This window comes from Cyrtonyx montezumae, unplaced genomic scaffold (assembly GCF_038088225.1).
Source record: "Cyrtonyx montezumae isolate F1298 unplaced genomic scaffold, pur_monq_1.0 scaffold_0, whole genome shotgun sequence".
NCBI lineage: Eukaryota > Metazoa > Chordata > Aves > Galliformes > Odontophoridae > Cyrtonyx > Cyrtonyx montezumae.
The window spans coordinates 32484323-32502876 of record NW_027071824.1 but is presented as its reverse complement, the minus strand read 5'-3'; the positions used below and the strand labels follow the sequence as shown (position 1 = coordinate 32502876).

Here is an 18554-nt window from a genome sequence, read left to right as displayed (position 1 = left end):
AATATTTACATTGATATTTGAAAACAACTTCATATAGGGTGGCACACATGATGTGGAGATTCACTCAAAAGCATACACCAACAAGATAAGATGCCCAAATTTATTTATTTGTCTCTTAAAAAATGTTGCTCCTCTTTAGAAAAGTCAACAGCCTAGGTTATTTCGATACAGATTAAAGTATATCCAATCTGGCACATACTTCATGCTGATGTTTGTTTAAACATCAGTACCATCAGACCAAGCAAGTTAAGAATTCTGAAGCCAAAAGCAGTGAGGTACCAAGACAGAAAAAGCCATTTAAAATTAAGAGGAGCTCAAAAGCGTTTCAGCCTAGCAGAGCTGAAATTCCAGGGAAATGACCAATTACTGAAGTTCTCTACTCCTTTTTATCTTCCATTTGCTGCCATATAATGCCATATACATGGGAGTATAACAAGGAAGCAAGCATTTCAGTAAACAGATCTACAAACTGGTAAGCCAGTTCACCAACTCTGAGTAGTCAGAAGAGTGCAACACTGTTCTAAAATTAAAAAAGGAGGCATGGGATTTTTAACAAGCTACAAAGATCCAATTGAATTATTTCTTCCAAGGCATTTATTCTTCAGAATAATCAGAACCATCTCCAGAAAGATGGAAAAAGAAACAAGTTCATTGTTACAGGACAGCAAGGTATTTATTTTATCTATTCTTGCTAAAGTTTTGTGCAAGTGCATGAAAAGATTTCTGGATGCTTATTTCTAGGTGTCAATACAAGTGAAATTACCATAAATGCAACTGTATTGATTGCAGGTAAAGTATTAGCTGAAAGTAATATTTAAATAGCTGAAGATGTATTTTTGTTAGTATTTATATAATAGTGCCTTCCCGTTAAATACACTCATTTACCTTTACCTATCATGTTCTTACACAGTGGTGAGAGCAGTCTACTCCACTTGGTCCTGGTGAACACACCAATATTGGCCCCCTCAAGATTTCCAGAAAGCCTTGATCCAAGAGAGCTAGCAAGGAGACAGACCCTTATAGTGGAGACAGAAATACAAGTGTATGTAGGTGAGAAGTCAGGTTAAAGTAGGGCATTATCTGTGACAAAAGAAAAATATTCAGTAGGGGTGCAAGTGTCTGTTCAGCTAAAGCCATGAGTGAGTCCTATTTTGAATGTAACATATCCTAGAATGCAAAGTAGACACTGAAGGTTGTCTTTGTTCCTTTTTAGGAGTGTGAACACTACCTTGTGTTCTCAAGTAAGCAATTAATCAGACTTAAACACAGCCGCTCAAGCAAGAGGAGTGAGAACTTGCAAGATACTCCTGTTTGGCATGAAACTGAGTATGCAAGCACCCAAAAGAATCACCTGTTCAGATAATACTAGACACCCCATACGGATTGTCACAATGCAGCACCATAGCAGCAGTTTCATTAAGGAACAGTCTTGATGCTCATTCCATCACATTTGCTGAATAGTAGTAGCATTAGCAACACTGCGATTTACTCTCTGCTTTCAATGGGTCTAGGTCCAGTTTTGGTTTTCCCACATCATTGTCTTCATTAGGAAAGGTTTTATAGTTGGCAAGGATGTTTTCCACCAAGAATCGAGCAGCTTCATCTATGTTGATGTTGTCCTAAAAAAAAAAAAAAAAAGAATTTGAAGTTAAAAAGGAAAAAAACCCAATAATTTAAAAGTCACACTTCCCTCTTAGAAGCTGGCCAACTATAAACTTCTCTATGGCCATCAGCAGCACACAAGCAACTTAGATGTATCACATTACTCAAAAAATCTGCCTTTTGAAAAAAAAGTTTAATAAAGCTACTGACCCACCATACATAAAGGATAGTTTGACTGTCAAGTTTTTTGCAGTCTAGGGATAAATCATCTATGTTTGGACAACTAATAAGTGCCAAACTGCATTTAAGCATCAGGAAAGATAACAGGCAATTATACTGTTTTTCTGAATCAGTCTTAAAAACCTAGAAAAGTCACGGTGCCTTATCTGGCCATTTTCTTTTGCATGCTTTGAAAAGTACCTTAACTTAAACTCCAAAGAATGTGTATGTAGGACAGCTAGAGCTGTATTTCAGGCTAGTACCTTAGTCAGTGTGCATGCCTATTCCTTATTTTAAGGTGGTCAGGAAGAGAATTATTTCTTGCCATTCCTCTTACAGATCATTTTACAAAAAAATGCATCATCAGGTGACAGAAATTGCTCTCACACAAGAACACTTCATGCTAACTTATCAGCAACAATTGAAGGAAGTAGGTAACCCAAGGAAAGGGAAGTATCTTGAAGTTCATTTAATATAAAAGAATTTTCAGTCAGACCAGTCACTTGCCCTGTCATGCACTGATACTTGAAATTAAAGGTTTTTCAACATGAAGGCAATCAGATTAAGAAGCTATTGATTTCACTTCCAACTAAACCAACATAAGCATATATGTACATCAGCTGAGTTTGATTAAAACTGTGTAATATTTGAAACTACTCAAAGAAGTAATTTTATTTGGAATAAAGCAACTGTCCCTTAGATACAGTTTCAACTTAACTGGGCAATTTGATTTTCCCTAGTTTAGTCTTGCCACAACTTGATAAAGTAGAGCAGTGGTTTAGTGACATCATCTGGGTAGATAGTAGAAAGCAAGCAGATGCTTCATCTGGAGCCTTACCACTTCCTATATGCATCAGAGAAGAAAGAACCTGCAATGGGAATATTTTCGCTGAAAGATGCATTGTTTTTTTCTTTTTTGCCAGTACAATCCATATTTATTAGCACTGACATTTAAAGAACACCACTGATCTTGATGCATGCACGGTCAAAAAACTTTAAAGAATTCCATTAACGTTTTCAGATTAGTGTTATCTGAATGTAAGATGCAGTTTAAACTAAATATGCCTTCCTTAGCAATGAACTATCCTGCACATCACTTCTATTTCTCACTGAACACTGGAATATGAACTGTCACTTCCTACACCTGATGCATTTCCTTTCCATGTGACAGTATTAATCTGCTCTCATACCAATGCAAAGCACACTAACATCTATTTAATGCTTACCTTAGCAGATGTTTCAAACCATCCAATAAAGCCACCTTCTCTGCAGAACTGGTCCATTTGAGAGAGATTCTGGCTGCCATCTTTCTTCTGGTCACACTTGTTTGCAAGAAGAACAGCAGGGATGGGGCTGCCATTGGGAAGAAGTACTTTACTGTCCAAATCATGCTTCCATTTTGAAACAGCCTCGAAAGTGGAGCCTCTTGTAACATCAAAAACCACAAAAGCACCAACTGCTTCTTTGTAGTATACTCTTGTCATATTTCCAAAACGCTCCTGGCCTAAAAAGGAAAAAAGTGACAATTTTTATATTTTTGCATTCACCACAGTTTACACTAAAAACTGTCAAGTTAGTACATACAAGTTCAGCATTTAGGTCTTTAACAGTTTATACATCCTCTCTTCCATCCTATGTAAGGTCACTGCAACAGAGTAGTTACATACACTCATGTGTGACAAGTTGCAATTGCATACTTCTGACAAGTAAACTTTAAAATATAAGTAATGCTTTTTGAGAAGTAATGCCTAAAAACACTATCAGCACAACTAGACATAAGTCATTCTTCTCACAAAAGAAGTTTCTGAATGATTTAGATGTAAACCTAGCCGCTTCAAGATCACATTTAAGAAAGCAAGATTTTTCTGGTGGGCAGAAAAGGTTTTCTGCAAGCACCAAGGCAAACAGGTTCCAATGAATAGTCCGTAGGACTCATCTTTTGAAGATACTTTCCCTTAGGGACAGCTTGAAAGGAGCTAGTTTAGTAGTTCTACATAAACTTTAAAATAAAGTCAGACCTCTCTGCAATAGTTTCTAACTATAGGAGTTCCACTGCAGCCCCAAGACTTGGTACAAGGTGATCAGAATAATTAAAGTACAATTGTTCATAATAATTCAGAATAATTAAAGTACAATTGTTCATAATAATTCAGAAGCAAGCTAATCATCAGAAAAGGCTTTTTTTTTTTTTTAATAGAGTGCAGTTCTTATAGTCAATATAGTCAAGATGTAGAATTAGTGCCAGGTTCCCCATTTTGAAGGGAAGATTGTCACACAATACTTGAGTGAGCATAACAGCATCAAGTGTGAGACGTGAACATGTCACTAAGTTTGGATTACTAAAAAGGTTTTCTACTTTGTTCAAACATCAAGAAAGAAAAGTTGTTTCAGCACTATATTTCAGTTTTACAGTGTATTTTCACTTCAGCTGTTAGTATTCTAAAACATGTGAAATACATGCTAAGTAAGGACTTTAACTTGGAACATAACTGTCCTTCCCCCTGCCCCCCCCCACCCCCCCCATGAACACTGAAGTTCACATTTGATTATCAAGGACAGCCACTAGAATAATTAGGTATTACCTGCTCAGAAATGAATCAGAAGTCACTAAGTGAAGGAACTTGACAGAGTATGCTATTTTAATGTCAGAAGCTCTCTGATTGGCTCATCCCTCACAGGCATTTTCAGAGAAGAATGAGCATCCAGTAGAATTGCTCAGAATCCATAGTAGCTTCCAGAGAGCCATAAAGCTTTAAGAAGAGGCTTTTTCCCCCTTCCACTCTGTCAACCTCAAAGTACAATGGTGCAGGAAACAACATCACAAACAAACACATTTTGGGGAACAGAAGTTAAACAGGAATTCACTCACTGCCAGCTGAGTATTTCTTCTGTGGTCACAGGAAACATGCACAGGAGGAAAGCTCCTCCCTTCGATACTCAAAGCTCAACTTTTGATGCTGTATTTCCACCTAAGACTTTCACGACCAACAAGCTGGGCACCAAGCCTGTATCTTTGACTGTCCCTGGAAGAGGCACATCCCATCTGAAGTGTGAGAAAGATTGTACTGAAGTAATTTGTGTTGCCTTTTGGGCATAAGAAAGGCTGGAGTGACCTAGGAAGGTAGTTTTGTTATCACCAATTCCTATGTAATGGGGATATTTCCTGTTAAGCAGGAGAGCCAAATCTTGTCTTCAACTCAGACAGTGTATCCCTGTACAGCACAGGATGAGCTCACAAAGGAAAAAGTATGATCTTAATTTCTATAGTGCTCTGTACCAACCTCAGTATTCTGAGAAATAATTTCTTCAGTGCAGTTCCAAAGTAGCCTAGAAACAAATCTGTATTCACTGCATACAAAAGAGTGAACAATCACATCAGTAATCCCTACTCAGTTGAAGATGTGTGGATTTTTTTAAATCATCCAAATTTTTCAAAGTTTATAGATGTTTACATTAAAAACTGTCATACTGCTTAGTTGGAAGACTGCTTTTGACATATGACAACATAGTCACTGCATATGAAAGCTAAAAGTTCTCCACAATTCCCAGATTATCAGCCTGCTGTACATGCTGTAAGCATGATCAGTTACCCTACTAAGAGGCAGCAGTTGTGTCCAAGGATTAAACCTGCCGTGTGCATTTTCTCTGCTTTCTGTAATATTCACTACTTGACCTTCAGCTGACCACAAAATTAATTTTAGACATATTTCTACCTGATTTTGAGAAGTCTGATTGATTTCTTTTCTCCTCCCTTATAGAATAAGCTTTATATCTGTAAAAACATCAATACCTATTCTTGTGTAATTTAAATAGAAATGAAATCAGAAAAGAAAAATGCTACTGTAACATTACAGATTAATGTCTTCTATAGATGAAATATTTCAGACTGAGTGCTACTTTCTCTGAATTACCCCAGATTCCACAGCCTTCCCCTCTAGGACTCATATACTATCTATTGATCTCCATGAAACTGCTCTTTAAATGTGTCTGGAAGAGCTATATAGATGGGTACAATCTTTCCATTCCATGAAGATAACAAGCACTAACACAACCAGACTAGAAGGTAAGAGTTTTTTGTAGTAACAGGCACATGGCATATGTTAGGAAGAGTAATTAAGAGTTTTTTAACTTTAATTTAAAGTTTAATTAAAAGTTTTTAGTTTAATTAAGAGAAGGAATTAAGAGTTAATTCAGTATAGCAGAAGGTTTACTGTAGTGGAGTTACTATGTGTGAGGATAACACTGACTAGTACAGGAAAATGATCACACCCAAGAGGTGAAAAAGCTAAATGACCAGATGAAACTAGACTTAGTGTTTACTGCATAGAATATCATGGAAGGAAGAGGCCTGAAGTGCAACAGTGTGTTACCACAGCAATATGGAAAGGACATAAAGGATTAGTCATGCTGGTAGGTGCATTGCTTTGATGCAAGTTTGAAAGTAGCACAGAAGTATCCATTCTGTTCCAGGGGTTCAGGCCATGCTACAGTGCAGTCATGGGCATCAGAGGTTAAGTTTGGGGGTACAAAGCTGGCTGCATATGATGCAGAGTTCTGCATTCTCTAACCACAAAGTTTTCACATCTAAATGACTCAGCACACATCACCATATCTTCCAGTAATTGCAACAGCAGTAAGTGAAATAATTGCTTAATGTCCTGCACTGGGAACTAATTTGGTTCCCTACAGCAGCATCACAGGAATTCAGCTTAGTTTAAATCTGTATTGAACTCTAGGAGCTATTCTTGATTCCTAGCTTATATTGTAACAGAGCTAAGCTAAGTTGAAAACTAAACAAAAAAAACCTTGTAGCTTAATCTGACAATAGAAACTCTTTCACTTACTACAACAGATGAGTTATCACTACGAGAATCAAGAAAAGGCTATATAAACAAACTTCAGAAAGTACCATACACAAACAACTAAGTTCCTATAGCAGTTTTTCCCGATGTAAGAAATATACAAGGGAGTCCCGTTTAGCAGCATGACTTACTGTGGTCTGGCTTTTTAATGTGCTCCTACTATTATTGCTGATCTTAATTACTGCTTGTGGGATAGTAACTGTAGCTAGGAAAAGCAAATTGAGCATGCAAATGACTGCTGGCTACTCATGGTAACACGCATGGAAGAAACTTTTCCAGCTATACACTCTGCTAGGAAGATAGGGTTTGGTTTATTTCACAGTGCCAGAAACATAGAACAAGATCCTTTATCTTGTATGATCTACTGATCTTAGTCTATTCTGAAGCAATGCTACTCTGAGAAACCAGGGCTGTATTGGATGCATTTAAGCTCTTTTCTTCATCAAGAAGACTACTACTAGAAGCTCAACTTCTCTCTCAGACAAAATTAACAGTTATGACATTCTCCAAAAATTGTGTCACTAGTGAGGAAGGAAAAGATGACTGTATGTTAAAAATGCCTGACATCTGGATAAATTGTGAAACAAATAAGCTTCTCTTGATGAAGACAGGCTATTCAGCTCAATGGATGGTCAGATCTCAAAATCTGATTTTAAACAGGCCTGGCAGTTCAGCATCAAGTAACCCTAAGCTATACAAGTGTGACTGAAGCTAACGTCATGCAATAAGTTAAAGCACAGCGAGCTGAAGAGTCAGTTGCTTACAGTCAGCAAATAAATTTGAAGACCATTGCCACAAGTTTTTATAGTTTTCCCCACTGGACCCAGTAGGAGTTGTTAACATCTGATAAATAATTTAGGTACTAGGCTTGCAAATAAAGCCAAGCAGCTATTGCTAACACTGTCCTTTAGAATTCTGAAAGGCATTGCCCATATAAGAAATATTTAATCTATAAAACCAAGCCAAGAGATATCCAGCAATACTTTCTTTACAGTAGTGAAGAATGTTAGAGTTCCACTGAATCAATTAGGAAAGTATAGTATTCATATAAGTCTCATCCTGCCAAGGTGTTGCAGTTATACTACTATTATTTCAGCAGCAAAATTGCAAGTACAGTTTTAAATATTGCAGTAAACTTTGGTATCACAATGCCTAATAAATCATAATAAGCAGACAAGTGTTAATTTGGGAAAAGCAGAATGAAGTCCTTCCTTTTTAAGGAGGATCAGCTGTTCACCATGACTCCCAAGGGTTAATAGAAGTCATGTCAAAATTCACAAAGGGCGACGTTATTTACATGTTAACACATTGGAAAGACAAGTATCTCTAAGTTGATACAAGTTTCCTCCAAAACAGAAGTTCAGTGCTAGTAACAGTAGAAATCTGTTAAGCAAAAATTCTGCTGCAACATCAATATTGATCACTGTGGAACATTACTTAATAACAACATCACCTAGATGTCTGTTTGGAAATTAACTCATACTTGGTAGTGGCACTATCCAACTCCTACAATGCAAAGTAGGAAGTACTTTTATCAAGGAAAAAGCTTGCAAATAACTATTGTGATAAGATAGTGAAAATGCATCAAGCTACCCTGCAGTGCAGATTTGTACACGCTTGAACAAAATAGGTCTGTGCAAGTAAATACTCTGGATGTATATAATCATAAGCTTTCTTTAATGAACCACAGGGGAAAAAAAATAAAACCAAAGATCTGTGAACATTAGCTCAGCCTTTGTAAGTAACTCCCTTCTAAAAAAAAGTCCTAGGTCCCTTTAGACTTCACTAAGCATCATCATAGGTCCAAAACATCCATAACAGAGCCACAAAAGCTCTGATCAGCTCTCAGGTTCTTGCTATCAACTATTCTGACTACTAACCACACAGCATACTAGCTAAATGTGTAACTGTGCTAATATGCTGTACACTTAAGAGTTCAGTCTTCAGTGTTGAACTCTATAAGCTGGTTTGAAACAACTAATTTAAGGACAAAGATTTGTTTTTACTTAACCTAGACAGGAAAGAATTAAAAAATAAACAGTAGATGAAACTCCTTCTTCTTAGTCATGCCTCTACTTGGAGTAATGAGCACTTTCCCTCCTCCTTCAGCAGTGCTGCTATATAGAATATTAAAACCTCAAGCTCTCCAGACATCTGGGGTCAAGTTTTTACATATCGTCAGGGGAACATCTCAGTAGCAGCTCCTTATTTACAATTCCAGCTCTCAGTACAGTTCACATCATGTAGTACCATAGATTTAAGTTACAGCACCATCCAAAAGGGTTGGGCATGCAGCCCAGTGCCATCACTGAGTTAGAACTGCTGTCCCATTCAAAACTTACTTAAATCCTTAATGAGCCACAGGCAAGAACAGACTACACTTTGGATGCCTATTGGTCTTATGGCCAGATGTAGGATGCAAGAGAAATATTCAGGCTTGCCCTGAGGATGTATTGCCACATTCTCCAGACACTTGAAAACACATTTTATCACCACCAGGTTCAGGTACATGCTGACCAGGGGTACTTTTTTAGCAAGATATACTAATACATTACTTTCAAGCCACCCACCACTGCTGAGAGTATTTCTCCCCTCACTCTCTCCCCAGTCTAGGACAGCTTGTCCCAGAACTGTCTCACTCAATTAGAGCAAGTCTGTTATTCAGCAAGAAGTAGGTTAACCAAAGCACTATCAGTTTTACAGGACATGCTCAAGTGACTTGCCTGCTTTTCCACATGGGAAGCAGTGTAGATTGAGAGAGAGCAGGCAGCCATATTCCAAAATGGTCAGTACTAGTTGTCTTTACATTCCTCATTAAGCCATACATGGAAGATTACCCAGCACTTAAACCAGAATGGCAGCTCTGGTAGATATTAGGAATCAGTAACTAGTGAAAGTTCTACTTTCATAGCAGTGAAAAGTAAAAGCAATATTTGGTATTTGTGGTTCTGATGATAAATGTTAAGAGGTTAAAAAGTGAGCACAAGAATATTACATTTTCCTGTATTAGGCAGTACTAAAAAGTGTCATTGTCTGCAGCGCCTACAATTTACAAGAAAAAGAAGCCCCAGATAATTTAAGTGAATTTGTGGTATCCTTTCTTACCAAGGGTGGCATAGGAAAAAAATTAATGACCACTTGAACGATAACTTCCTGAGAGTAAGCATACCACAGCCCTCAGATAAAGGCTTTCCACTAAAAAAAAATAACCAGCCAGTTCATCCCTACTCATCTGACACTCAACTGAAAGACATGATCTTTGTTACTCTAGTTATGTTTACACTAGACAGTTTCATACTGCAAAAGAAGTTGCAAAGTGCGGTTCTGTTGAGTGAATGTTCAGACCTAATATCCAGAGTATGCCAAATGCTATATATATAAATACATACTGTGTGTATATAAGAGATTTATTCTGGACTAGTTGCAGTCATTGAAACTACTGACTAATGCCAGCTATGAGGTAGCAGCATGTTGCTTGGGTCATAATTTGATGTTCTTAGGAGTGTTTCATTCTAAAACGCTAGAAAGTGTTCACCCAGTTTCATTGCATAGTATAGTCAAAATCTGAACAGGTATTAGCTTTTCCATCTGAAAATTCTGGTAGCTAATCAATGAAACAACAGAAGCACCAAGGTACAAGAGCTTGGAAGCCAGACACTGCATCTTTGTCCAGAAAACTGATCACATGTAACATCTTTACAGATTGTAGAAGTACACCATTCTCCTCTACTAAGAAAGCTAAGCAGGAAGAATTCTTCCTCTAAAATTATTCACAGCTCTCATAGGGAAGTTCACACTGAGACTGAAATTTTTAACGCTTGCAGCCTTTGGCTAATCCAGTGAGTTAATATAGCTGCTAAAGCCAGATCAGGCAACCAAAGTTCTGAGGCAAGATCTTATAATTCAACTAGCTTCATCCAGCAGTATGTAGGATTCTAACAGTTTTTAGAAGAAAGTTTCACAGGTTTATCTCCACTCATTTTGCTTGCACCTTTGACAAACTGACGTCAGAAAGATCCTGCATAAACAGTGAATTTTTGTCCCTAGGAAACTATGCTCAACCAAATTAACTAATTTCTAACTAGACATCAAATATACTATATGTGGAAAAAAATAGGTGGCTCTTATTTTACTTTAACTAGACTTGATATAACAAGTTACCTGACAGAGTTAAGCCACTTTATGCCCCATACCCCCAACTCACCTCCTTCAGCACACTGTCATGCAGCAAGAGCTGCACTGTGTAGTTAACAGTGATGCTGTATGGCACTCTGGCATTTCACAATACAGGAGAACAACTCCACAATCATTTTGTCTCAAGAACAACTTTATCACGAGACTAAAAAATTTTAATCTTTAAACCAGTCAATGTGTCATGGCACACAGTGTGCCACTGGAATTCTGTATCAAGTAGTTGCCACTTCACTCTACCCAGTACTCTGTTCCAGGAGCATTTAAATAACAAGTTCCCATAAGCTCTTAATAGTGACACTTAAAGGCTTTTTTTAAAAATATTATTTGAAAAGCTGCCAAAATTCATATAGTAAGGAATAGTAGCTTGAGTTTACTGCTAGCCTAGAAGCTATCCCTACTCAAAGTGTACTATGGTTTCTCAAGCCATAGTTAGAACGTTTACTTCTAAACAAGCTCTATAAAACTCTGACATCTGAAGAATCATCTTAGCACCACATCTACCTCTGTTCTGCATATCTGTAGCCAGGTGACAGCTTCAAAAACTGTACATTTTACCAATGTGGAAAGCAGGTTGCACCTCCAAGTCACTGCTAGTACGAAGAGCGTAAGCAGTAACACCTACAATAATTCCACAAGAATTAATCCTATATATCATTGCAAACTGCTTCCTTTTGACATGGCATATCTCTTTAGAACTTCCAGCCTGAGTACTTGGAGGAAAACATTCACAAACTGTAAAGGCAGGTCAATGATTGCTGCTGGAGTTGAAGGAAGAAATCTCCAGCAGCTCTGAAACTGAATTCCACTGTCCTTACTTGCTGCTATAGGGAAGAAATATTTTACACAGAACATTGAAACTCCTGAGCCAGGCTGCTAAAATTATCCATCTTATAAAATGCAGGAAGTAAAACCAGCTTTGAACAACCCCTGTAAAGCACCTGCCAACTCACATAGTTGTGTATACACACTTCAGTGACACCCAGACATGATGTCCATATGAAGAAATCCCAACTGGTAAAAGGTCAAGTGGGTGTCAGCAAATAAGGCAAAGTTACTGAGTTTCTTAAGATGGAACACTGATGTAAGATAAGTTGATAAAAGTCAGTCTGCATCTGTGCAAACTACACACAATGAAAAACATAACACAGCCTACATCAGTTTATCTCTGAAGAATAAAACAGTTGACTTGTCAAATAGCTTAATTTCTTAGTCAGTATTGCATGAAGAGCAAGAACTCAGCCAATACCTGCCTCAAAAATAGCTTAATAATCAATTTTGGTCAGTGGATTTCTGCACAGATTTCTAGTTTAGTAACTTGACCCAAAAGTTTGTTATGTTGTGTATCATGGTTTTATGATTTTTGTAGTGCATTGGGAGTTAAAGAGTTAATGCTCCAGTTCCATGGATCATCAATAGTTCTGGGTGCACCCATCTCTGAAGAGAAGAACAACTATGGAGGGCTTTGCATTGTTTCACATTTTTCCATTTTCCACTCAGAGTGAAAGATAAAAACCGTTCATATGTCACAAGACAGTTTTTTTCCCTTCTGGATTGACCCAGCAGTAGGTGCTCCCTAGCTGTCCCACCTTCAGCATTAGCATAAGGCCTTTGGTTTTCAGACACTCTCTCATTTAATATATTGTATTATATTGTGTTATTTAAAATTCCAATGTATTTTTTAGTAAATTAGCTTTCCTCCTCAGATCATTGTGGCTGTTTTGTTTTTAGGCCTATCTCCTTTATCTTTTTTCCCCTTCCCAGGGCATGGGTCTGTGAGTCCTCCCACCCCAATCATGACAGAGCCAGGCTGCACCAACCCCAAAACCATTGACAGTTGTGTTAGATGCTCATTTTCTTCCCATTTGCTTTCTTTCCTCCTGTTTAATGAATCCATTCAATGTTCTCTGTTCCTGAGTGCTACAGAAGTATTTTACTAGGGCTTTGTACAGAATAAAACATCTAAGCAACTGCTATTTGATACAAACCTTGTCTACTTGAAAATAAGGCTGAAGTTCTACATATTCCACGGTGATTTGAAGATCAGTGACTAAAATTAAGTGATATTTTCTTTGTGAATAGAAATTAAGAGTGCTTGCTAAAAATCAATACAGTAATCTTGGCTTTAAGTGTGTACTAGATCAGCTGGACTTTTAAGATCAAATTCCTAAACCTATTATGTTCAGGTTAACCAGAAAAGCTTATGAAGAATTTCTAAGCTTATTTCCAAGATACTGTAAGAACATCTATTAAGCTTTCCATTTAACTGAAATGTAACTGAACAGTCCTGCCTTGCACAATCAAAGTCACCATACTTAACTGCCTAACCCCAGCTTCAAGCCTAACATTTTCCATGTGCTTATGGAATTTCTACTTCTAACAACCAGCACAGGGACTTGTAGGCGTTTAAGACAACAGAAGCAGCATTTTGTACTGCTGTATAGTGTACTGAGCAGAACCTTCAGCTGTGAATGATAAGTACCCTACTGGTAAAAAGCAAGGAAACTGCTTTATTAGCAAGATCAACAACCATCACTCATGTCACTTGTTCGTGGTGCTCATGGATGCCTGACAGCTAGAGACATACCAAAAAAGAACAAGTTTAACACATTTAGCACTAAACTGGACTACTTCACAGCAGAGCTCCAAGTAAAGTAAGTCACTGTCAAGTGAAAGTTCATAATGCTAATCCTGCTGCTCCAGAGGAGTCACAGGAAAGGACACCCATGCAAGATTTCCCACAGCAGGGTGGTTTCAGGAAGGAAATGAACAGTAATATCTTCAGCTCAGTTTCTCATCTCTTCTGCTTCTGAGAAAGCATTTTAATGCCTTTACAAATGAGAAGGCCTACATTTCCCCTGAAAATTTGTCTACTAGCCTTGCATGTTTTCAGCCAACATCATTAAGTTATCATTCTTACATAAGATTTACTCTTGCATGTATGCATGCAAGAAGCATCCAGAGATCAGTCACGGGTCTTTCAGATCTTTTCAATCACTCTGAACTTCACCACAGAGTATTCCTGACAGAGCTTTCTAACCTACGTCAGCTGTTAGCAGAGTGATAGTGCTTCCATCCTCAGGTGAAGGCAGCTGCACCCGAAACCTCCATCACCAGATAAATCATGATCTTTCCTCAGATCACTTGCCAGTTTCTTAAATAAAGCTCTGAATTCCAAGTTTTGCATTCATTTCTGATGTTACTATTTACATGCATAGTTTTCACTCTTCCTTTCACATTTGTCACTCTTAAGACTAACTAATGAATGCAAAAGCACAGTTGTGGGCAGGTTATGCCTAGACCCACAGCCTCCACCCTGTGCTCACTTCCAGGCACATATAAGAAGTCAGTTTACACTGCAAGAAACAAGTCCGCAACTAGTACCTCGAAGCAACTCAGCAGTCCTTCAGGCACCTCAACAGCACAAATGCAGAACAAAAGTAAACTACAGGATAAAACTGCTCATAGTTGAAACATTTCTCACATGGCAGCTTGAGCATCTTTTAAACATGGTCAGCAAAATATACAACAGTGCAAAGTTGCAGATCAAAAAATATGTAGCCATGAAGCACACTGCCTCTTCAGAGATCTAACTCAGTTGGGGCAGATATGTCAGGTACAGCTTGGTAATCCTCGGTATGTAGGCTATAAGACTTACCTTTTGCCATCGTTGTCTCACTGCAAATCCTTCATTCAGGTTTCTTTTTCCTACTGTGAAGTATGTTTCAGCATTTCCCTTGTCTTCTACCATAGCCATGGCTTCCTGCTCTCATTTTCCTATTTTTCATGGCTTCCTCACTGAAAGCTATTGAATAGAAAGATTTGTCTAGCAGTTGTCATGAGTAACATTCGTGAAGGGAAGCCAAGCTCAACTGGTCATCTATAACTTTTACCATTGCAACCCTCCAGAGAGTTGGACACATTTTTATAAGCTGATACGACTGACAATGGTAGCCAATGTAATTATAAGGCTAAAACTACTCACTCACAGCTCTTACTAGTTCAAATCAAAAGTCTGATTGATTTAGAGGAAGTCCTTAAGGTGTTTTTTCAATATAGTCTAAAGTTTTATCAGCATGCTTTATTGACCTCCTTCATTGCACTGTGGCCAGTGTAGTATACTGATGAAGACAGCATATTTGTCAAATACAAATCTCAAGCACGCTGAAATAGAGCTTAAAAACATCCCTATCAATAAAGTGCCTTAGTTTTTGTACCTCTTTACCACAATGACTCATCCCTATCTCCTAGGGAATCTCATGTATTATGTCCTTTGAAGATGAGGGTTAACCTTTTAACATGTTCAGAATTTATCCTAGAAGAGTTGCTTAGCATAACTTCACATGCTGAGATGAAAAAGAGTAATGCCTAAGGGCAACTAAGATTTAGAAATTTTGCTCCTGTACAAACACGCAGATAATCTGAAAAAGGCTGAACAGAATACTTCATGCAGCAGACAAGGTCATTTGACAGTGACTGATAGCAGCCTTTGAAGCTTTCTCATTTCTATTACTCATCACTATTACTTGTGTCTATACAAACAAATGCCTGAGTATTTAGTGAATGTGGAAGTATAGGTACAACAGTTCCTTTCTTCCTCCTTCACTATTTTAACACCCAAACCTTGATTCTGCTGCAGGAATCAGCCTTTCTGATGTACAATACAAAGGAATGCAATTTTCTCCAGAAAAGAACTGACACTATAAAATTGTTGTCACCTACCAGGCAGCTATACAGATTTATGACTAAAACCTGAGCTAGCACAATAAATTGAAAGCATTTGTGAACCTGCAGCATTGCAATACACAGTGCAACACTCATCAGTTTGATGCTTGGCTACATTCACACCAGAAGCCAACACTGTATCTGCATTATAATCCTTAGCTGATGGAATGAGTGACACAAATCATTTCTGTCACTGGTTTACCTACAGAACACAGCTCTTTGAGGAAAGCTTTTAATAATGAACTTAACACTACAAGCTCACCTAGTGAAAAATAATGTACAAACTTTGCTTAGGGATTTGACTCATGTTCAGAAGCCTTTTTAAGTACATCAAACTTGATTCAAAGTGCCAGCACCACATGGCTTACAGGGAAGTCACATGAAGTGTTACTTACCATAAAATTTAGATCTCTTCATGAGATCTAAAGCTGTTTGTTACACACCAGCAGACAAAATTATCTGTGAGCTACTGAAAGACAGAAGACAGTTGCACTAATGAGGTAAGAGGGAATGACTGTCATATGCTCAAATGCTTTACAACACATGCTTTAGGCAACATACTCCGGGATTATATAGAAGTCATCTTCAGCCCAGTTCTTTGTGATCACCTCCACATCCTCAGGTCTTGAGAAAGGCTCATGAAGTACAGACTGAACTGCAGAACATCTTTCCAACATCTTTACACTTGCAGTTTTAGGACCACAAAACCCTCGTGGATACTAAATTCACTTCTATTTTAGTAGTTAATGCTTAAATGGAGACCCTGAGTTATAAAGGTGGATGTACTGCTATTGTCATACTATCTGAGCACTGCTCAGTTAAATATCACTAGAACTACTTACTTCTGCTGTACTTGGTCTTCTTGGGAGAAGGCCCCCAGTCCATTGGAAACAGAACAATTAATCTACCAGATTCAACATACAAGTTTGGATTACAAATAGAAGAACCATTCTATTTTGCTTTATTTTCATAAAGGAAAGGTTAGTCAGGAGTTTTGTATGAAAGCAAGCACCACACTAAAAAGTCATTTAGTTTAGTAGGGCAACACCTGAATTCAAACTTTGTCACAAGCACAGCTAAGTTTCTGCTTAGTCTGTTGAAACAGATCACTTCAGAAGAGCACAGTCTTCCCCGCCTCAGAAACCAAGGGCTGAGAAGAATTTAAACAGTAGCCAAACACCAAGAGCCTGGATCATCATTATCTTTACAGCTCCAGACTTGCTAAAACACAGCCAGAGCGCTGCAGCAGCTTGCACCAGTACTGCCAATTTACTGAAAAAAGCTGAAAATTGATTTGCAAAAAGAAGCCACAAGAGAAACCCTGCCAGTCTTCCCCCTGCTCTTCAAAATAATTTAGTTTCTCCTACAGCGGAAAGATCTACTGTGTGTTTCAGCACATCATAGTAGGAAGTAGGCCCATCAGTATAAGAATCATAGCTGAAGTGTTTTAGGATGATTTTTAAAGCAGAAGCAGCTGATAGCAACCCACAGCTGGTTTGGCACAGGGATATATCAGCTGTGTTACCCTTCCTGTTCCATGAAATTCCACTTGACAAAGGAGCATGCTCGTGGAAACAGTAATTATCAGTTGCTAACCTAGTATCTTCCAGTGTAAGTTTAAATACAGTATCTGAAATAAGATACTTCCATACATAAGAGAGCAGAACCCAAAAAGGGAGCTGCAGGTTAAAAGCCAGCCTACATACCAAGACAAACACAATACCAACTTTACATGATTAACAAGTTGATAGATCCCTAAAAAGCCTGCGAGCTACAGCAAAGTTACGTTTGCCAACTATCACTTAACACTTCAGCATAAGCACTTAACCACGCCATTACACAGTTTGATACTTTAAGTCGCACTGGTGTTACTCACACCTCAAAGGCAGAGCTGGGTGTAACAGGGAACGCAGGAAGCCCCGGCAGCAGGTTTCAGAGCCAAAGCACACCTCCCTCGGTCCCCGTCCCTCACCTGCGATGTCCCAGAGCTGCAGCCGCACCAGGGTCTTGCTGTCCCAGTTGATGACTTTGAGAGCAAAATCCACCCCAATAGTTGCCCGGTAGTGCTGGGAAAAGAGCTGGTGCACGTAGCGCTTGATAATGCTGGTCTTGCCCACGCCCAGCTCTCCGATCACCAGCACCTTGAAGAGGTGCTCCCGGCTCTCGGCTACGCCGGGCACCGGCCCTTCCCCGCCGGCCATGCCTGCACGGCCCGGCCGGGAACTCGCCTCCAACAACTCTTCCGCAGAGCCGGCCCCACTCCGGACGGAAAAAAGAAAAAAAAAAAAAAAAAAGGAAACACCGCAGCCACCTGACCGCAGTCACAGGACGCGGAAACTCCGCGCCTTATAAAGTCCGGGGTGGGGCAGAAGGTGGGCCGGGCCTGCGGCTGGGGCGGGTCGGTGCTGCTGGGCCGCTGCTGCGGGCCGAAAGCGGCCGCCTCCTGCTGCTGCGTAGCCGGGCACACGGGGCAGGCTGCAGAGCACCGCGGGCCTTGGGTCCCTGAGGGCTCGGATAGCTGAAGGGACAGTCTGCGGGACAACGCCGAACAACTTAAACCGTCCCAGGCACCGACAGGTCAACGTGTTGCAGTTTCTAAGTTAAGCGTGTGGTTTCTCACTGCACTCCGGATAGATGCGTCTGGCCAAGCGGTAAATGAGCAAGCACATACTTAGATATCAACATATAATAGGTATTCTGCCTCTCAGACTGTGTAGTATTGTGTTTGCAGATTGCATCTTTCTGGAAAGGGCAAAAATCCTCTCTTTTGCTACCAACCCTTCTGCATGAAACACCTCAACACAGCACTTGAGGGTAAAACACTGGGGTGATCCTGTACCAGTGTGCACCACAACTGCTGCCACAAGCAGCAGGGCAATGGCACAGGAACAGAATGAGGAGCAGAGGAATGACTTCAATGGGAAGCTGAAACACCGAATCAGAACCATTAAAGGC

The 18554-nt window shown here is 39.2% G+C and overlaps 1 protein-coding gene across 1 annotated transcript; it reads right to left on the bottom strand.

The window, feature by feature from the left end:
- Positions 1 to 435: 435 nt before the first annotated feature.
- RAB32 (RAB32, member RAS oncogene family) lies at positions 436 to 17905 on the bottom strand. The gene is made up of 3 exons (XM_065731655.1): positions 17572 to 17905; positions 3048 to 3325; positions 436 to 1619 (listed from the first exon to the last, which is right to left on the bottom strand). The coding sequence occupies exons 1-3, from the start codon at positions 17798 to 17800 to the stop codon at positions 1470 to 1472; spliced, it is 657 nt and encodes a 218-aa protein (XP_065587727.1). The 5' UTR covers positions 17801 to 17905; the 3' UTR covers positions 436 to 1469.
- Positions 17906 to 18554: the final 649 nt, after the last annotated feature.